This window comes from Microcaecilia unicolor, chromosome 11 (genome assembly GCF_901765095.1).
Source record: "Microcaecilia unicolor chromosome 11, aMicUni1.1, whole genome shotgun sequence".
In the NCBI taxonomy this organism is placed as follows: domain Eukaryota; kingdom Metazoa; phylum Chordata; class Amphibia; order Gymnophiona; family Siphonopidae; genus Microcaecilia; species Microcaecilia unicolor.
The window spans coordinates 178,656,409-178,676,727 of NC_044041.1; the positions used below are offsets into that span (position 1 = coordinate 178,656,409).

General features: G+C 47.3%; 1 protein-coding gene across 2 annotated transcripts in view; it reads right to left on the bottom strand.

Annotated features, from left to right (window-relative positions):
- Nucleotides 1–20,319, bottom strand: part of PLEKHG2 (pleckstrin homology and RhoGEF domain containing G2) — a 108,930-nt gene that overhangs the window by 15,597 nt on the left and 73,014 nt on the right. Inside the window, exons 15-17 of one of the 2 annotated variants that reach the window (XM_030218087.1) lie at nt 19,567–19,605; nt 7,234–7,250; nt 176–475 (exon numbers count right to left, since the gene is read on the bottom strand). In XM_030218087.1, the coding sequence (XP_030073947.1) occupies nt 176–475; nt 7,234–7,250; nt 19,567–19,605 (356 nt within the window). The remainder of the gene's footprint in view (nt 1–175; nt 476–7,233; nt 7,251–19,566; nt 19,606–20,319) is intronic. The other variant, XM_030218089.1, reaches the window with a different exon arrangement.

The following is a 20,319-nucleotide window of genomic DNA, read 5'->3' on the forward strand; positions in this document are numbered from 1 at the left end:
TTTTGGCAGAAGGTGTTGACCAGTAGATTCTTTTGGAGGTTGTAAAACATGGACTCAGAAAACTAAAATACAGATACGAGTAGAATCTATCCACAACACAAGCAGTTTCTGTTTAAATTGCCCTTGCTCTTCAAGAAGAAGAAAATCTTTCAATAAGTGTGTATTATCTGCTTACTTGCTTGGTTTCTGTGGTTGTACTGATATCCTGCTCTTCCTCTCCCAGGGATCTTTCAACATCTCCAGTTGATCCCTTCAGACCTTTTTGGTTTAGCAGTTCAAGGATCTCCTCAGTGATGGAGAAGCTGGTAGACAGTGGCTCATCACTCAGAGAAAAGGTGGGCTCCTCAGTGGGGTCTGTCTCCTCAGCATCACCAGGGGTTTCCACCTCAATAACACTAGAGGCCACCGTGCAGGTGCTACCTGCTGACTTGATGGATTCAGAAGTTGGGAAGAGCTCCCCCTCACTCCCTGCATGCTGGAGGGATATAAGACAAGCAGATATAGTCAATTCCAATAAATATAAACAAACAGCTACACAACAGTTCCTAGTATTCCTAACTTTAATTACTTCACTAACTAGTCCACAAGGAAGAAAGGAAGGTGCTTCTCTGGAAGACGTTATCCAGATATGGATCTCTCCCACTCATTTTCCTTCTCTCTGTAGAGAATCATAGAAAGATAGGACTGGGAGGGGCATGAAGAGGACATCTAGAATCACAAAACCATAGGGCTAGAAAGGGCCTCACCTATTGCATATCTCTGCCTCCAAAATGGTTCACGTATGCAAACGGTGAAGAATCATAGTAACATAGTAGATGATGGCAGAAAAAGACCTGCATGGTCCATCCAGTCTGCCCAACAAGATAAACTCGTATGTGCTACTTTTTGTGTATACCCTACCTTGATTTGTACCTGTCCTCTTCAGGGCACAGACCATATAAGTCTGCCCAGCACTATCCCCGCCTCCCAACCACCAGTCCCGCCTCCCACCACTGGCTCTGGCACAGACCGTATAAGCCTGCCCAGCACTATCCCCACCTCCCAACCACCAGCCCCGCCTCCCACCACTGGCTCTGCCACCCAATCTCAGCTAAGCTCCTGAGGATCCCTTCCTTCTGAACAAGATTCCTTTATGTTTATCCCATGCATGTTTGAATTCCGTTACCGTTTTCATTTCCACCACCTCCCGCGGGAGGGCATTCCAAGCATCCACTACTCTCTCCGTGAAAAAATACTTCCTGACATTTTTCTTGAGTCTGCCCCCCTTCAATCTCATTTCATGTCCTCTCGTTCTACCACCTTCCTATCTCCGGAAAAGGTTCGTTTGCGGATTAATACCTTTCAAATATTTGAACGTCTGTATCATATCACCCCTGTTTCTCCTTTCCTCCAGAGTATACATGTTCAGGTCAGCAAGTCTCTCCTCATACGTCTTGTAACGCAAATCCCATACCATTCTCATAGCTTTTCTTTTCTTTTAATCCTTTATTAATCATTTAACAATTCACACAACAATGTGATTATGCAATTCACATTCAGATAACAAGAAAATCTCTTTACATAAAAATATGAGGAAACAGTAAGCTCTATTTTCCGTCCACTGTAAAAAGAAAAGCGATTCCAAGAAAAGGAAAAAAGCAAAAATATTAGATTATTATTACACAATTGCTACATAAACATAAAGGAATCCTGTGCAGAAGAAAGGGATCCTCAGGAGCTTAGCCTAGAATGGGTGGCAGAGCTGGTGGTTGGGAGGCGGGGCTAGTGTGGGCAGACATATACGGTCTGTGCTGGGGCTGGTGGTTGGGAGGCGGGGTTGGTGGTTGGGAGGCGGGGATAGTACTGGGCAGACTTATACGGTCTGTGCCAGAGCTGATGGTTGGGAGGCGGGGTTGGTGGTTGGGAGGCGGGGATAGTGCTGGGCAGACTTATACGGTCTGTGCCAGAGCTGGTGGTTGGGAGGTGGGGTTGGTGGTTGGGAGGCGGGGATAGTGCTGGGCAGACTTATACGGTCTGTGCCAGAGCTGGTGGTTGGGAGGTGGGGTTGGTGGTTGGGAGGCGGGGATAGTGCTGGGCAGACTTATACGGTCTGTGCCAGAGCCGGTGGTGGGTGGCAGGGATAGGGCTGGCCAGACTTATATGGTCTGTGCACTGAAGAGGACAGTACAAATAAAAAAAGTAGCACATATGAATTTATCTTCTTGGGCAGACTGGATGGACCGTGCAGGTCTTTTTCTGCCATCATCTACTATGTTACTCTAAGTTCAGACTCCAGCCTGCTATGTAGGAGGGCATGTAACAGTCACTTCAACTCTAGCATCTAGGAAATCTTTAAGCTGTTTAGGGTCTACAAATTGAACTTGTTTGCCCTCAAGCAATACGCTACATATACAAGGAAAACGTAAAAGAAAATTTGCTTTCAAGGCTTCTACTCTGGGACGCAGTTCCAAAAAGGCCCTACGTCTCGCTTGTGTCGGCCTAGAAAGATCAGGAAAAATCCTAACCTTGGAGCCCATAAACAGTTCATCTAAATGCCTCAGGGAAAGTCTTAACACTGCGTTCCGATCCAGCTCCAGCACAAAAGTGACTAGCATTGTAGTCCTATGGGTAATCACATCCAGTGAACTTTCCAGGAAGGAAGTAAGGTTCATTTCTTCACCCATTTCTCGTCTAGGGGGGGGGTCTCCCGATGTCCCCCTCATATTCCAGATGTAATGGGCCCGAGTTATGGGAGGCAATGAATCTTTGTCCATTCCCAGAATGTCAATCATGTATTTTTTCACCATCTCAATTGTAGGAATTAAAGGAGACTTGGGGAAATTAAGGAACCGAAGGTTAAGTCTCCGAGACTGGTTTTCAAGATATTCCAAACGTTTATGCAAAAAGTTATTATCCTTAACCGAAGCGGATTCCAAAGACCCCATTTCTTGAATTTTGGTATCCACTTTTTCAGTCTTAGAGGACTGCTGTGCGGTCACCTGTGCCTGTATCAGAACTGCTTCTGAAAGGGTTTTAATACCGTTAGTATTTTCTTTTAGCATACTTTGCATAGAGGAGTGGGTGTTATATACCATATCCCACAGTGACTCAAGTATCACGATAGAGGGCTTGCTTATTCCACCTGATGGTAAAAGGAAGTGTGGTGGGGTCTCAGTACGAGAGAGCTTATTAACAATACCTTGCGGCAGTACCTTTAAGGCCAATTCGGCCGAAAACACAGGGTCCGAGGTCCCACTCAAATTCGCCGCTGTCCTCCCCTCTGTCAGCTCCGAATTTACCCCTTCAGTGTCGGATACTGGCTGGGCTGCAGCGAATAATTCACTTCCTGGCTGTGGTGGATCCCTGCGGTCTCCGGGGCTCAGAGAAACCCCGTGTCCGCTTCCCATCGACGTCGGCGCGTCGACAGTTGCAGAAGGAGTCGACGTGCATAGAGATCCCGGTGGCGTCCTGGGGAACTGCAAAATCGATTGCTTCAATGCCGACGAGGGCCCAGGAGCCGAGGGGAGCTCCCTTACCTTCCCCCTCCGTTTTCCCATCGCAAGCGACGAGACGAGGGACCCGCAAGAGGCAACAGTTCACAGCGTCCCCAGGGAGCCCACTCAGGTGTGTGTGATCAAAGCGCCATCTTGGAATCCCCTTCCTACCATCTTCATTCTCGTAGCTTTTCTTTGTACCACTTCAATTCTTTTTACATCAAGTGCTCTGTATACTCAATTGAATTTTTGCAGAACTTAGAGGGGATAATTCTCAAAAGGTTGCCTAAGGTAAGGTGCTGGGATGATGCATGTTAAGCTCGAATTCTATAACAGCAGCGGTGTGCGCAACTGCCTTTATAGAACACTGCGTAAATCTGCATTTATGCGCAAGCACTTACGTTAGTATTTCTATAACCCACAAGCATAACTGCCTCGCATGCCCCCAACCTGATCATGCTTCTTCCAGGTTCATGCTCCCCTCTGGAATTTGAATACGCAACTTGTAGGATACTGACTAAGGGCAGTTATGCGCATAACTGCTTACTGGTGCCAATTAGCATCAATTAAGGCCAATTATAGCTTCCTATTGTTCATTACCACCAATTAGTACATAAGTATTGCCATACTGGGACAGACCAAAGGTCCATCAAGCCCAGCATCCTGTTTCCAACAATGGCCAATCCAGGTCACAAATACCTGGCAAGAGCCCAAAAAAGTACAAAACATTGTATGCTGCTTATCCCAGAAATAAGCAGTGAATTTTCCCCAAGTCCATTTTAATAATGGTCTATGGACTTTTCCTTTAGGAAGCTGTCCAAACCTTTTTAAAACCCCGCTAAGGGCAGCTCATTATCAGCTCATTATTAAATTATGAGCACAACTGACCTTATTCTATAACTTGTGTGTGCAAATGTGATGCTAGTTACAAATTTGGGCACGCAACTTTCTAGAATTAGGGGGAGAGTCCTCATTATACATTAAAGATGGTCTTATTTTAGCATGAGGCTCTAGAAAAGTTCACTCTCAGGACCAACTAAGGCAGCTTATACAGAGTTTTTCCACAGAACTCATGGACATATTCTCAGCTACTAAAGGATTTTATTGGTGCAGGGATGTATAAAGAGCCAATGGTGAATGTTCAGAGCAGGGGCGTATCTGAGGTTCAGCGGTAGGGGGGGCAGGGGCTAGAGTGAGGGGGCACATTATAGCCCCCCCGCCGTCACCTACCCCCGCCAAGGTCCGCTTCCTCCTGCCTGCCGGTGCCTTTTACTTCAGCTGGCGGGGGACCCCAACCCCCGCCAGCCCAGCCGAGGCCTTGTTTAACGTGCTGCGACGTCAGACTCCGTCCGAAACTGGAAGGGATGCATCTTTTACAGCACAGCAGGAGGAAGAAAACTTAGACAAGACCTCGGCTGGGCTGGCGGGGGTTTGGGTCCCCCGCCAGCTGAAGTAAAAGGCACCGGCAGGCAGGAGGAAGCGGACCTCGGCGGGGGTAGGTGACAGCGGTAGGGGGATCCAGGACCAAATCTGCGGGGGCCCAGGCCCCTGTGGCCCCACGCAGATACGCCCCTGGTTCAGAGCAGGGTCATCCCAACCATTAGGCTAGACAAGGTGGCTACCTAAGGCAGCAGCTTCAAAGGGATAACTGGGGGGGGGGGGGGGGAGCAGAAAAGAGCAGCTGCAGTCAAAGCAAAGCAAGAGTATTGACAGCCTCTCAAACTCGAAAGCACTGTCAGCCTGTGCTTTTGGCAAAGGGAGCGTGGAAATTTCCAAGGAACCCATTTAACTAGATAAATAGCTTTTATAAATTGCTCTCCTTAGGTATATATTAAACAACGTTTAATATTTCAATGTTTGATATCCAATTATGCAATTTTACAGGTTGTTCTCGGAAGCATGACATTGAGATCAGTGGCAAAACCACAGAGGGGCCATGGGGGTGGGCTTGGGGCTCAGGCCCCCTGCAAACATGCAGCTCCCGTTAAATGACTGGTGGGGATATTGAAGACCCACCAGCCAAAGAAATTTGCTGCCGAACTGCTCCCCTCCTCCTCACGCTGCTGCAGTACAGAAGAAGTCAGTGGTGTGCTGCCAGCCGATGACACTAGAACTCCTTGCACATGCTCAGTTCGTGCAAGAACTGAGCATGCTCAGAGTAGTCCCAGCATCAATGGCTGGAGGCAAGCCGCCAACTTCTTCTTACGCAGCATCACAAGGATGAGGTTTGGCTGTCGAGGCTTCGGCATCCCCACCAGGAAAGATATTATTTTTGGTGCATTGCCCTCCCCCCAAATCGGAGGGCTACCTACGCCCCTGATTGAGATGATCATGGATAAGTACATAAGTACATAAGTAATGCCACACTGGGAAAAGACCAAGGGTCCATCGAGCCCAGCATCCTGTCCACGACAGCGGCCAATCCAGGCCAAGGGCACCTGGCAAGCTTCCCAAACGTATCAAAATCTCAGGGGGGGGGGCTTGAAATTAATTTGGGGGGGAGGACACAAAGTTGAATATTCACCTTGGACACCCACTACCCCTTGCCTGGTCAGAGTAGTCTCAAGAAAGTTCAACAAGATGAATCAATGCAATTTTTCAGTCTAAATACTATGGAATACATTTCAAAGCGTGGCTGAGGTGATATGTTTAGTCAGATAAGTTTAGGATAATTTTCAGCCACAATTTAATGGTTAGGTTGAAGTTGAAAATTATCCAAAATGTAACTTACTCAACCAAAAGTTAGATGCTATTGGCCACTGAGTGGTTTATGGAAAAATTACCCCAAGGCATCACCATACTAAAGAATGCTGAAGGAAAGGATAGTTAACTTTCTAGAAGCCAACGGGTTACAGAATCCGAGGCAGCACGGCATTACCAAAGGAAAATCCTGCCAAACAAATCTTATTGACTTCTTTGACTGGGTGATTAAAGAACTGGATGAAGGACATGTGCGAGATGTAATCTACTTGGATTTCAGCAAAGCCTTTGATACTGTCCCTCACGGAAGACTTGTGAATAAGCTGAGAGGGCTGAACTTAGGACCCAAAGTGGTGAACTGGATAGGAACTGGTTCACCGACAAGCGACAGAGGGCGGTGGTAAAGGGAATCTGCTCAGAGGAAAGCAAGGTGTGCAGTGGAGTGCCTCAGGGGTCGGTGCTGGAGCCAATTCTTTTTAATATATTTGTGAGAGACATTGCTGAAGGGTAAGAAGGAAAAGTTTGCTTTTTTGCGGCTGACAGGAAGATAGCCAATAGAGTGGATAGCCTGGAGGGAGTTAAATCATGAGAAGGGATCTCCAAACATTAGAAGAATGGTCAAGGGTCTGGCAGTTAAAATTAATATATAACATCACAGGAGCACAAATTTCATATCAAATATGTTATGTAAACATCTGATGATGTATATATAATACTGAACAGAGGAGGAAGGATATTATTTCATACTCCTAATGTTGATATCGTACACATGTTTATTGTGACAGTGAAAAATGTTTACAATCTTTTCATCCCTGGCAAGAGGGAACCCACCCTTGTTTGAATTCAGATCAGTTCATACTGTTGTATCCAATTGTCCAGTACATATGTGTGGATAACATAAACTTCCACCTGGCAATTTTCCACTACTCTTATTTGAATTCAAATCAGTTTAAGCTGCTGTATCAAATCATCCAGCACGCACATGTAGATAACTTTCCACTTGACAGTCCCAAAATCATTGCACCTAACCCCACAAAACACAGTCAATCTTGCAACCTACCTTCAGCTTGGCAATCGCTGTAACAGAAAGAAAAGAGAACAGTGTTAGAATTTCCTCTTCTCACTCAAGGCAAATGTACTGCTTCCGCTTACACATACATTCCCTGGGTAATGTGTTCATAAAGACAGTAGCTTCCTGGCTTCGAGTGATCAAAGACCAAGTGAAGAAAGACAACATTTCATAGTGGAACACCAAGAAACCCAATTGCTGTCAGAGTCATTCCTTGCACAAGCTGGTTTCTTTCACTCAAAAGGTAAATTTAACTTAAGAACTTGACACCACCTGAAATGTCACACTCAGGCTCATTTTTGAAAGTGATCGCCGGCCATCTTCCGACACAAATCGGGAGATGGCCGGCAATCTCCCTAACCCGGCCAAATTGATATAATCGAAAGCTGATTTTGGCCGAGTTAACTACTTTCCATCGCGGAGCCGGCGAAATATCAAGGGGGCGTGTCGGTAGGGTAGTGAAGGTGGGAAGGGGCGGGACGGGGGCATGCTCACGAGATGGCCGGCTTCGCCTGATAATGGAAAAAAAAAGGCCAGGCTTGACAAGCATTTCGCCGGCTGTACTTGGTCCCTTTTTTTTCAAAACCAAGCTTCAAAAAGGGGCCCGAACTGACCAGATGACCACCAGAGAGAATCGGCGATGACCTCCCCTGACTCCCCCAGTGGTCACCAACCCCCTCTCACCCAAAAAAAAAAAAACTTTTTTGCCAGCCTCAAATGTCATACCCAGCTCCCTGATAGCAGTATGCAAGTCCCTGGAGCAGTTTTTAGTGGGTGCAGTGCACTTCAGACAGGTGGACCCAGGCCCATCCCCCCCTACCTGTTACACTTGTGGTAGTAAATGGGAACCCTCCAAAACCCACTGTACCCACATGTAGGTGCCCCCCTTAACCCATAAGGGCTATGGTAATGGTTTAGAGTTGTGGGGAGTGGGATTTGGGGGGGATTTGGGGGGCTCAGCACCCAAGGAAAGGGAGCTATGCACCTGGGAGCTATTTTAATATATATTTTTTAAATTTTTAGAAGTGCCCCCTAGGGTGCCCGGTTGGTGTCCTGGCATGTCAGGGGGACCAGTGCACTACAAATGCTGGCTCCTCCCATGACCAAATGCCTTGGATTTCGCCGGGTTTGAGATCGCCGGCATTTTTTTCCATTATGGCTGAAAACCGAGGCTGGCCATCTCAACCCCGGCGAACTCCGACATTTGGCCGGGCCCAACCGTATTAGCAAAGAAAAAGATGGCCGGCCATCTTTTTTGAAAATACGGTTGGCTCTGCCAGCTATTTGGCCGGCGCCTTTCGATGATGCCCCTCACTGTCATAATTTGGGTCTCCTATCTTCGCCCTTTTCATTTTAAACTGTGAGCCCGATATTCAGCAGGCGGTGATCAGCATTTTGCTGTCTGCTGCCAGCGTTATCCCCTGGAATTCAATGCCAGGCCATGTTTGGGCTCTGGCACTGAATTTCAGGTATAGAAAGCAGGCGAAAACATAGCCAGTTAAGTGCGATATTCAGCACTTAACTGAACATAAGAACATAAGAGTAGCCATACTGGGTCAGACCAATGGTCCATCTAGCTCAGTATCCAACAGTGGCCAAGCCAGGTCACAAGTACCTGGCAGAAACCCAAATCGTGGCAACACTCCATACTACAAATCCCAGGGCAAGCAGTTGCTTCCCTATGACTGTTTCAATAGCAGACTATGGACTTTTCCTCCAGGAATATGTCCAAACCTTTTTTTAAACCCAGATACGCTAACTGCTGTTACCACATCCTCTGGCAAAGAGTTCCAGAGCTTAACTATTCGTTGAGTGAAAAAATATTTCTTCCTATTTGTTTTAAAAGTATTTCCATGTAACTTCTTTGTACTTTTGGAATTAGTAAAAAATCGATTTACTTCTACTCGTTCTACACCACTCAGGATTTCGTAGACCTCAATTTTCAGTGGATTGGAGGAGTAGCCTAGTGGTTAGAGCGCCAGTCTTGCAATCCAGAGGTGGCCAGTTCAAATCCCCCTACTGCTCCTTGTGACCTTGGGCAAGTCACTTAACCCTCCATTGCCTCAGATACAAACTTAGACTGTGAGCCCTCCTGGGACAGGGAAATACCCAGTGTATCTGAATATATCTCACCTTGAGCTACTACTGAAAAAAGGTGTGAGCAAAATCTAAATAAATTATAACTCCCCTTATCTGTCTGTTTTCCAAGCTCAACAGCCCTAACCTCTTTAGCCTTTCCTGGCTATGATGAACCATATAAAGACAGGACTGACTTTTATGTGGTCCTATTTATGTGGTTACGTTGGTTGGTTAAGTGTACTTAACGAGCTATGTGCTGACTCTGACCCCAGAATCACCCCCAAAATAGCTGGTTTCAAATGGGTGCCAACTGGACACTTTCAGCGGCACTACTTAGTTAAGAGCCACTGAACACGACCGGTTAGCCACGAACAAGTAAATTAACCGGCCAGGAGCTCTTTCTGACTGGTTAAATTGCTTTCGATATCAACTTCAACATGTTTATGCTGTTACCGTGTTTCCCCGAAAATAGGACATCCTCCGAAAATAAGACCTAGTAGAGGTCTTGCTGCAATTTGAAAATATAAGGCCTCCCCCGAAAATAAGACCTAGCAGGGGAGGCCTTATTTTTCGGGGAAACATCGGGTCGCCCCCCCCACCTGAGATCGCCAGCTCCCCCCCTCGATCGACGGCTCCCCCGCCCTCAGTCGCTCCCGGAACTAACCTCTTAAACGCTTCCTTTCACCATTCATCTTCGCACTCGCAGCAAGCAGCAGGGCAGGCCACTCCTTCCTTCCGTGTCCCACCCTCGCCTGACATAACGTAACATAACGTAACGTCAGGCGAGGGCGGGACACGGAAGGAAGGAGTGGCCTGCCCTGCTGCTTGCTGCGAGTGCGAAGATGAATGGTGAAAGGAAGCGTTTAAGAGGTTAGTTCCGGGAGCGACTGAGGGCGGGGGGAGCCGCTGATCGAGGGGGGGAGCCGGCGATCTCAGGTGGGGGGGCGACCCGATGTTTCCCCGAAAAATAAGGCCTCCCCTGAAAATAAGACCTAGCGGGTCTTGGGGAGCAAAAATTAATATAAGACAGTGTCTTATTTTCGGGGAAACACGGTATGTACTACAGTTTAATTTTCATGTCATTATTTATAAGAGACAACTCAAAAATAATCCTCTTCTAATAGATATTACTGAAATGAGACCCTAATTCACTTTAATCAATTTGTATCAGATTTTTAAACAAGATTATAGTCTAAAAAGAGGGAGGAAAAGCCTCAACAGACTCCTTCGTAATTAAACTCTTTCTAGGCACCAGAGCCGTTAACACTTAGGAGTTCTTGCTGTCACCATAGGCAGAAAAACCTCCCGAAATATTTTTATTTCAAAGTCCAAACAAAATATCAAAAAAACTTTAGTTCGTGAGGATGCACGGACTCTTCCTGCTGCCCGTGCCCGACAATGGCCAAAGTTTTGATGACTTTGTCAGGCTCTGTGGAACATCAACTCACTTCCCTCTACAGCTTTATACCACTTCTTAGACGTTTTTCTTATTTGAAAATGAACTCCGTAGTTAGAGAAGAATTAAGGCTAAGTGCGTAACTTTTAATATCTCGGTCTTACTTTTTTTTTTGTCTCTTTAAGTAATCAAAGCCACAGCCATATCTGCTCTTCTGATGACAGGGAACAAGGGAGATGCCCACTATGTTGCACAGAAAATATATATTGGAGGGGGGTGGGGGCTGCAGCTGCGACAAGAGAGTCATTGGTTAAAAGAACCACTGAACACTTTCTCCAGCTCTGGGGAGAAGGGCCGGTATACTGGGCGGTCAGCCTGGTAGCTCTGTGACTGTTTAGGGCACTGTCATGATGCAAACGGACCCGAGTTCAATTTTCAGCTCATGTCTTCTGCTCACAAGGTTGGTTGGGGCTCAGTATGCCGTGGACTCGGAGGCAGTGCTCACAGCCTCTAGGGGCAGGGGAAGTTGACAGCCATGAAACTAACTGGCCAGATTCAGAGTCTCTAGTTGCAGGATTCCAGAAGGACCATCAGGGCCACTTAGCAATTGCGGGGCCCTGTGCAGATCAGTTCAGTGGGCCCTCCCACCCGCACCCCCGACCCGCGCCCACCACCATAAGCCATAATTTATCAGTTTAAAAGGAGGTTTATTTATTTATTTAATACACTTGTACCCCACATTTTCCCACCTATTTGCAGGCTCAATGTGGCTTGCAATGTACCATAAAGGCGGTCGCCAGTCCGGTAGATATACAAATACAAAATAGTGTAGTGGTCGAATGAGGATCATGTGTTTCAAGCACAAAGGGGTTAAAGGTAGGGAGGGTATAAGTGTCCAATACGGTCCTTGGTTTGGTGGTGTTGCAGGATGTAGGGACTTATGTTGGATCCGTGGGGTATGCCTTAGTGATTTCCTGAAGTTGAGATGATTGTGGATTGTTTTCACAGCTTTTGGCAGTGCATTCCGTAGTTGTGTACTTATATAGGAGAAGGTGGATGGATAGGTTGATTTGTATTTGAGGCAGTGGAGATTTAAGTATGTTCGGGATGATCTGGTTATATTTCTGGATGGTAGATTTATTAGGTTTGTCATGTATCCTGGGACTTCGTCATAAATAATTTTGTGGACCAGGGTGCAGATTTTGAAGGTAATACGTTCCTTGATTGGGAGCCAATGCAGTTTCTCTCGGAGGGGTTTGGCACTTTCGAATCTTGATTTACCAAAAATCAATCTGGCTGCTTTGTTTTGGGCGGTCTGTAGTTTCTTTGTAAGTCATTCTTTACGTCCTGCATAGATTCCATTGCAGTAGTCTGTATGGCTTAATTTAGAGCTCTAGGAAACCCCACCTTACCCCATACATTGATATGCATCCACCACGTTTCCGTGGAGAGCAGCAGACGGCGGCAGTAATTTTCATATCTCGTCAGCTACCAAGCTCAGAGCCTCCTTGCTGCTGCATCCCACCCTTGTGGAAGCAGGAAGTGACATCAAAAGGAGGCGGGACACAGCAGCGTGCAGGCTCTGGGCTCGGCAGCTGAAAGGATGTAAAAATCGCTGCCACTGCCTGATGCTTTCCACTGAAATATGGATGCATATTAAGCAGGGGTGTGCTGGTAAATTGTTAACAGGGGGCTCTCTCTCGCCAGCAAAGTAAAAGAGAATTCAGGAGGGGCCCAAGCCCACATTTTGGGATCCATTTGTTAAAGTAGCCATGGAAAACCGGCTCCCAAAATTCTTAAAAACTTAACAAACGGCTCTCGAGAGCCTGCTCCAGCACACCACTGATATTAAGGTACAGAGCAGGGAGGTGTTCTGAGACAGGAGGACAGATGTGCTAGAGATGCAGGGCCCCTAGGAGTGCGAGGACCTGTGCAACCGCCCCTGTTGCCCCTGCCAAAGACCGGCCCTGACTCTGATGCTTGGCTCCTGACCAAGGGCTTTCACTGCCATGACTGAACCTAAGTAAGTTTGGAGGGGAATAAAAGTGGGAATCTTCCCAGGAAGATGCGATTCAAGGCTCAAAGTGTCAGATCCCAGTGCTGCTTCTAGCTGAGCTGGAGGCAAAAAAGCAGGAAGAAACTGCCAGATCAAAAAAAAAAAAAAAAGTAACATAAGATTGAGCTGGTTAAATAGGGGAATCCTGCAGGAAACAAACCAGAGGCAACAGATATGGTCTATCTGGATAGTAGCTGCTAAATAGGGCAAGTTTTTTAAAACAAGGTTGAGGCTCCCATCTTAGAGAGTGAAAAGCTGTATTGTGGAAGTATGAGCAGTCCCGCAGCTGTATTGTGAGGGTGTGAACACTCCTAGGTCTGATGTATAAATCTGTACAGTTTTATGTTTTCATTATCTTGGGGGCAATTTCTCCAAGTGAGTTATTTTTATTCTTGTTACATTTGTACCCTGCGCTTTCCTACTCATGGCAGGCTCAATGCGGCTTACATGGGGCAATGGAGGGTTAAGTGACTTGCCCAGAATCACAAGGAGCTGCCTGTGCCTGAAGTGGGAATCGAACTCAGTTCCTCAGGACCAAAGTCCACCACCCTAACCACTAGGCCACTCCTCCACTGTTGCTACTATTTGAGATTCCTACATGGAATGTTGCTATTCCACTAGCAACATTCCATGTAGAAGTCGGCCCTTGCAGATCACCAATGTGGCCGCGCAGGCTTCTGCTTCTGTGAGTCTGACGTCCTGCACGTACGTGCAGGACGTCAGACTCACAGAAACAGAAGCCTGCGCAGCCTTCTACATGGAATGTTGCTAGTGGAATAGCAACATTCCATGTAGAATCTCCAATAGTATCTATTTTATTTTTGTTACATTTGTACCCTGCGCTTTCCCACTCATGGCAGGCTCGATGCGGCTTACATGGGGCAATGGAGGGTTAAGTGACTTGGCCAGAGTCACAAGGAGCTGCCTGTGCCTGAAGTGGGAATCGAACTCAGTTCCTCAGGACCAAAGTCCACCACCCTAACCACTAGGCCACTCCTCCACAGTTTGAGCATACAATATTGAAAACAGGAAAACACTAATATGACAAATGCAAAACAACCATGGTCTTAAAGGAGTTTTACCGGACCCAACTGTTTATATCATTAAAGATGGAGAAAAAGCCCCAAACTTAAGCGACAGGTATAAACAACATAAGCAAACCCGCTAATCACTGCTGTCATCAGTATTATTATTGGCATAAAAAATGCCATCAGATACCAAAATACAGTGGATTTCCAAAGGAAAAACATCCCAGACCATTATCTGTAGCCAAACATCTCGGGATGCCACCAATCCACAGCGCTAACGCTCTTCATAACAACCCTTCTTCCAAATGTGCATTTGGGAACCTTCTCCTGAAGCAGCCAGAGGGTTTGGCGAAACAAGGATCTTTGTCGGGAGTTTTGTCTTCAGTTTGGGAGAAGAGTTGTTATGAAGAGCGTTAGTGCTGTGGATTGGTGACATGCTGAGATGTTTGGCTGCAGTTGAGTAGTGTATTTCAAGTGCACGCAATGGTCTGGGATGTTTTCCCCTTGGCAGCCCACTGTGTTTTGATATCTGATGGAGATGTGAGAGTAAGGCATGGAGATAATGGACCAGGTTGGGAAGGGAAAAGAAAGGGGGAGAGGTGCTGGACTCCAGGAGGGGGGGGGGGACTAAATGGAGGAAGAGAGAGCGAGAGAGAGAAAGGACCAGGGAATCAGGGAAGAGAGAGGGAGAGATACCAAATTAGGGGAGGGGGAGGCACGGGAGAGAGAAGAAGAGATGCTGGCTCCAAGTTGGGGGGTGTGGGAGAAAGGGAAGAGAGAGGGGATAAACTGGACAAGGGATGGGGCAGGAACACAGAGAAAAGATGTTAGGCATGGAGGGAGCAAAGGGACAGGTATACAGAGGGATAATGCTGGACACAGAGGGAGAGATAGGGACACTTAGAGGGCACATGGTAAACACTGGAGAAGGATAGGGACATAGAGGGGAGATGCTTGACAGGATGCGTTAGAGACATAGAAGGAAGATGGATGGTGGACACGGAGAGAGATGAAATGTGAAATGGACACCCTGACAAGAGAAAAGCAGAAAAGAAACACTGGGACCAAAGCAAATGGAAAAATAAAATGCTCAGACAACAGAGGTAAAACAAAAGGTATTAATTAGTTGCACATATAAAATTCTGGCTTCTATAGGCAACCAATGTAGTTGAATGTACCATGGAGTCACTCTGTCAAATTTGTTCATGGGAGGGGGGAATGGGACTTGATATCCCACCTTTCTATGGTTTTTACAACTACATTTAAAGTGGTTTACATAGTATATACAGATACTTATTTATATTTGGGGCAATGGAGGGTTAAGTGACTTGCCCAGGGTCACAAGGAGCTGCAGTGATCCCCAGGATCAAAGTCTGCTACACTAACCACTAGGCTACTCAAATTAGACAAATAGAAGTGTTCTGTAAAGTTTGTAATCTCTGTAATAAATGCTTTGAACAACCCAAACAGACTATAGAGCTCATTTTCAAAGCCCTTAAATTTACAAAGTTCCACAGGTTACTCTGTCACTTTGTAAGTCTAAGCGCTTTGAAAATATACCCCTAAATTGCAATAGTCTAATTTAGATAGCAATAAAGCCTAAACAACCTGAACTTTTCCTGATGTAAGTATTTCTGAATCCTTCTCAAATTATATAAAATCCAAAAACAATTCTTAACAAGGGAATTCACTTGGGATCCCATTGTCAAATTCTGATCCAACGTGATATCCAAGATTTTTTAATGAAGGTTCCAACTTATATGTTAAATTATCTATAATTAAAGAATTGTCCAAGTCTTTCCTTTGAGCATTGGCGAGCTAGTTTTCTGCACTGTTCCAGCGGTATGGGGATGTGTATGCTGTTGGCTGTAAGCAGGGGATTTCTGAGCATCGGCCCCACAGTGTGTCACTTTATAACCAGACGTAGGGCTGGAGATTAGCACAGAGAGACAGGGCTAAATTTACTAGAGTGGGATATTGCATTAATGCAACGAGTTCTGTTTACTAATAATGCGTGCTCGTGCTTAGGGAGACAAAGTGGCTGCCCCCAAGGTTACACACAGAGACTCAGTGACAGAGCTGGGATTAGAACCCTGGATGCAGCTTCTGTGTTCCAGCTCTTAGACCACGCCTCCTTTCACGTATGATCCCAATATTCATTCACAGAAACCAGGAATATGAGTCTCTGAGTGGGACAGAAGGAGGAAGAAAAGGTGAGCTAGAGAGGAGTGACAGCCATCCATAAAGAATACCTATCAGAGAGATTTGCATGCAGTACCTACTGTGCCCTGAAAAAGACAGGTACAAATCAAGGTAAGGTATACACATGAGTTTATCGTGGGCAGACTAGATGGACCGTGCAGGTCTTTTTCTGCCGTCATCTACTATGTTACTATCCAGCTTATAATCGAACGAGAAAAACGCCCAAGTTCCGACCTAAATCGGGAGATGGGCGTTTATCTCACAAAAACGAATAACGCGGTATAATCAAAAGCCGAATTTGGGACGCTTTCAACTGCACTCCGTCGCGGATGCGGACAAAGTGGACGGGGGCGTGTCGAAGGCGTGTCAAAGGCGGAACTGGGGCATGGTTATCACCCGAACAGAGATGGGCGCCCTTCGCCGATAATGGATGCGTTTGTAGCTAGAATTTAGGGCACTTTTCCTGGACCCTGTTGTTTCACGAATAAGGCCCCAAAAAGTGCCCTAAATGACCAGATTACCCCCAGAGGGAATCGGGGATGACCTCCCCTGACTCCCCAGTGGTCACTAACCCCCTCCCACCACAAAAAAATGATGTTTCACAACTTTTTATTTTCACCCTCAAATGTCATACCCTCCTCCCAGGCAGCAGTATGCAGGTCCCTGGAGCAGTTGTTAGGGGGTGCAGTGGACGTCAGGCAGGTGGACCCAGGCCCATCCCCCCTACCTGTTACAATTGTGCTGCTTAATGCTTATTAGTCGTCCAACCCCCCCAAACCCACTGTACCCACATGTAGGTGCCCCTCTTCACCCCTTAGGGCTATAGTAATGGTGTAGACTTGTGGGCAGTGGGTTTTGAGGGGGATTTGGGGGGCTCAACACACAATGGAAGGGTGCTATGCACCTGGGAGCTCTTTTACCTGTTTTTTTGTTTTTGTAAAAGTGCCCCCTAGGGTGCCCGGTTGGTGTCCTGGCATGTGAGGGGGACCAGTGCACTACGAATCCTGGCCCCTCCCACGAACAAATGCCTTGGATTTATTCGTTTTTGAGCTGGGCACTTTCCTTTTCCATTATCGCTGAAAAGCAAAAACGCCCAGCTCACACATTGGCGAATAAAACATGGGCGTCTATTTTTTATCGATAATACGGTTCGGTCCGCCCCTTCACGGACCCGTTCTCGGAGATTAACGCCCATGGAGATAGGCGTTTCTGTTCCATTATGCCCCTCTATGTTTACTATGTTACTATGTTACTATGTAAATCTCTTTCTCATGCATATTCATTATGGATATCCTGAATACAAGACTGGCTAGGGGGTACTCCAGGACTGGCTTGAGAAATACTGCCCCAGACTATCCGGACTTGTACGTGGTGGTGATAGGAGGAAAAGAGAATAGAGAGTTAAATCACTACTGCTCCAGTGCCGTAGTGAGGGCTAATGGCACCCGGGGCGGGTCGCCGTTGCGCACCCCCTCCCCCGGGTGCAACATGGCGCGACCCCCCTCCCCTGCGGCACCCCCCCCCTCGGAGCACAACCCCCCCCCCCGGACTGCATTCTTACCTGCGGGAGGTCCGATCCGCCCCGAGTGCACGTCACTCGGAGCTGCGTCGACCCCGCTGGTTCCCTGCTCTCTCTGGCCCGGAACAGGAAGTAACCTGTTCTGGGGCAGAGGGAGCAGGGAACCAGCGGGGCCGGCACCCCCCCCCCCCCCCCCCGAGCGCGTGCACCTGGGGCGGACCGCCCCTCCCGCGCCCCCCCCCCCCCCTTCCTACACCACTGTACTGCTCTTTTTTTTATATAGTTAGTCTGCAGACATAATGCTAATACCACTTACAGGTTTTGCGGATGACCTTTTTGGCAGGATCAGCTCTGCTACTAGGTCAGCGATTCCCAAACTGGCGGAACACCTAAAATATTTTTTCATACCCAAGACAGATTCTATAATTTAATTTCTTGTGGAACTCCTGAAGAGTTTCAGGAACCCAGTTTGGGAATCACTGTACTAAGTGAACCAGGTATCCGCCTAGAGTGGCAAAATTTGGGGGTTGGTGGCACAGATCCAGTGTAAGTGAGAATGTTTCTCCTACTGCTGCCCCTACCCCCACCCCCCTACATCCTCCTGCACTGGCCCCAAAGCTTAAAGAAGAGCAAGTGCTGTGCGGACCCTGTAAGGACAGGCCTGCACTGAAGGGTTACTTTGTCTCACCCCCATCTGATGCAGACTTCCTGTCGTAGGGATGGGACTTGATAGCACTTCAGTGAAGTCCTGCACTTACATAGCCTGTACAGTGTTCACGCTTTAAGTTTGGGGCTGGCACTGAAGGAGGTAGGAAGGCAGTGGCGGCAGTAGCAGGTCCAGAAGGGGGGAGATGTTGAATGTAGGGTGGGGGGTAAGGAAGAGAAGGGGAGATGAAATGCTGGCCAATTGAGAGGGGGAGTAGAGGGAAGGAAAGATACTGATCGTCTTGGGGGAGAGGAAGATAGAAGGGAAGGGGAGATGCTGGCCACTTTGAGGGGGAGAGGTAGAGAAGGGAAGATGAAATGCTGGCCAATTGAGAGGGGGAGTAGAGGGAAGGAAAGATATTGATCATCTTGGGGGAGAGGAAGATAGAAGGGATGGGAATATGCTGGCCACTTTGGGGGAGGAGAGGTAGAGAAGGGGAGATGAAATGCTGGCCAATTGAGAGGGGGAGTAGAGGGAAGGAAAGATACTGATCGTCTTGGGGGAGAGGAAGATAGAAGGGAAGGGGAGATGCTGGCCACTTTGAGGGGGAGAGGTAGAGAAGGGAAGATGAAATGCTGGCCAATTGAGAGGGGGAGTAGAGGGAAGGAAAGATACTGATCGTCTTGGGGGAGAGGAAGATAGAAGGGAAGGGGAGATGCTGGCCACTTTGAGGGGGAGAGGTAGAGAAGGGGAGATGGAATGCTGGCCAATTGAGAGGGGGAGTAGAGGGAAGGAAAGATATTGATCATCTTGGGGGAGAGGAAGATAGAAGGGATGGGAATATGCTGGCCACTTTGGGGGGGGGGGGGGGAGAGGTAGAGAAGGGGAGATGAAATGTTGGCCAATTGAGAGGGGGAGTAGAGGGAAGGAAAGATATTGATCACCTTGGGGGAGAGGAAGATAGAAGAGAAGAGGATATGCTGGCTACTTTGGGGGGGAGAGGTAGAGAAGGGAAGGGGAGATGATGGCCACCTGAAGGGGCATAGAGAGGGAGATGCTCCACTATGGGGGGTAGGGCTTTGAGTTGCCCCTGGGGAGAGGCATATGGCTAAAGATTTGTCTAGGAAAAGTGATATTCTTGGGCTGGCTCTGCCTTTTGGTCAGAGATTTCTGCCTTCCTAACTATGTGTCTAGTGAGCTTCTCATGTGAGGCTTGTCTGTATAAATCTCAACCGGACAGACCAGATGGATCATTCTGGCTTTTATCTGTCATCACTCACTACATTACTACAAAAGTCTCACATGGACCATTCCTGCATCCCCACACAGTCAACGTTGCCAACATCCCCCTCTTCCCATCTCCCCAGGCAAGAAGCACAGAACGAAGAAATTACTTACACGCTCCTGCAAAGGTCATTGGTATCTCCTGTGCCGGCTCTGCAGAAGAAACAAAGTTTAAAGATAATGCTGGAATTATTTTCCTACAGGGACACCTGGAGCTGAAGCAGTCACTAGCCAAAAGCCCTGAAACCACAATGAAATCATTTCCAAAGTATTCCACTTAAGAATACCGTTATGATGCACCAAAACCAGAGGGCTCGCATAGGGATCAGAAGAACAAGTGAGGTTCCATGCTGGGACAGGCCATTGGTCCATGTAGCCCAGAATCCTGATTCTGACATGGCCGGTCCAGTCCATAGGATGAAGCACCTGGCATGTCCTGTCCCCAGAGTGATGACAGTAAATTTTTGGACCTACTACTACTACTTAACATTTCTAAAGTGCTACTAGGGTTACGCAGCGCTGTACAGTTTAACAAAGAAGGACAGTCCCTGCTCAAAGGAGCTTACAATCTAAGGTAAGTCTGAGGTAAGTCTTTAGCTTAATCTGAGGTAAGTCTTTAGCTGCTTTCAAGTCCAAACTCAAAACCCACCTTTGTACCACTGCTTTTGACTCCCAACTCATTTGCCCTGTCCTTTATCCTCACCTCTTTATTCCCTTACCCTTAACTGTTCTGTCTGTATTCCCTTACCATTAATTGTTTTGTCTGTTTACCTGTCTTATCTAGATTGTAAGCTCTTTGAGCAGGGACTGTCTTTTGTGTATGGTGTACAGCGCTGCGTATGTCTTATAGCGTTATAGAAATGATTA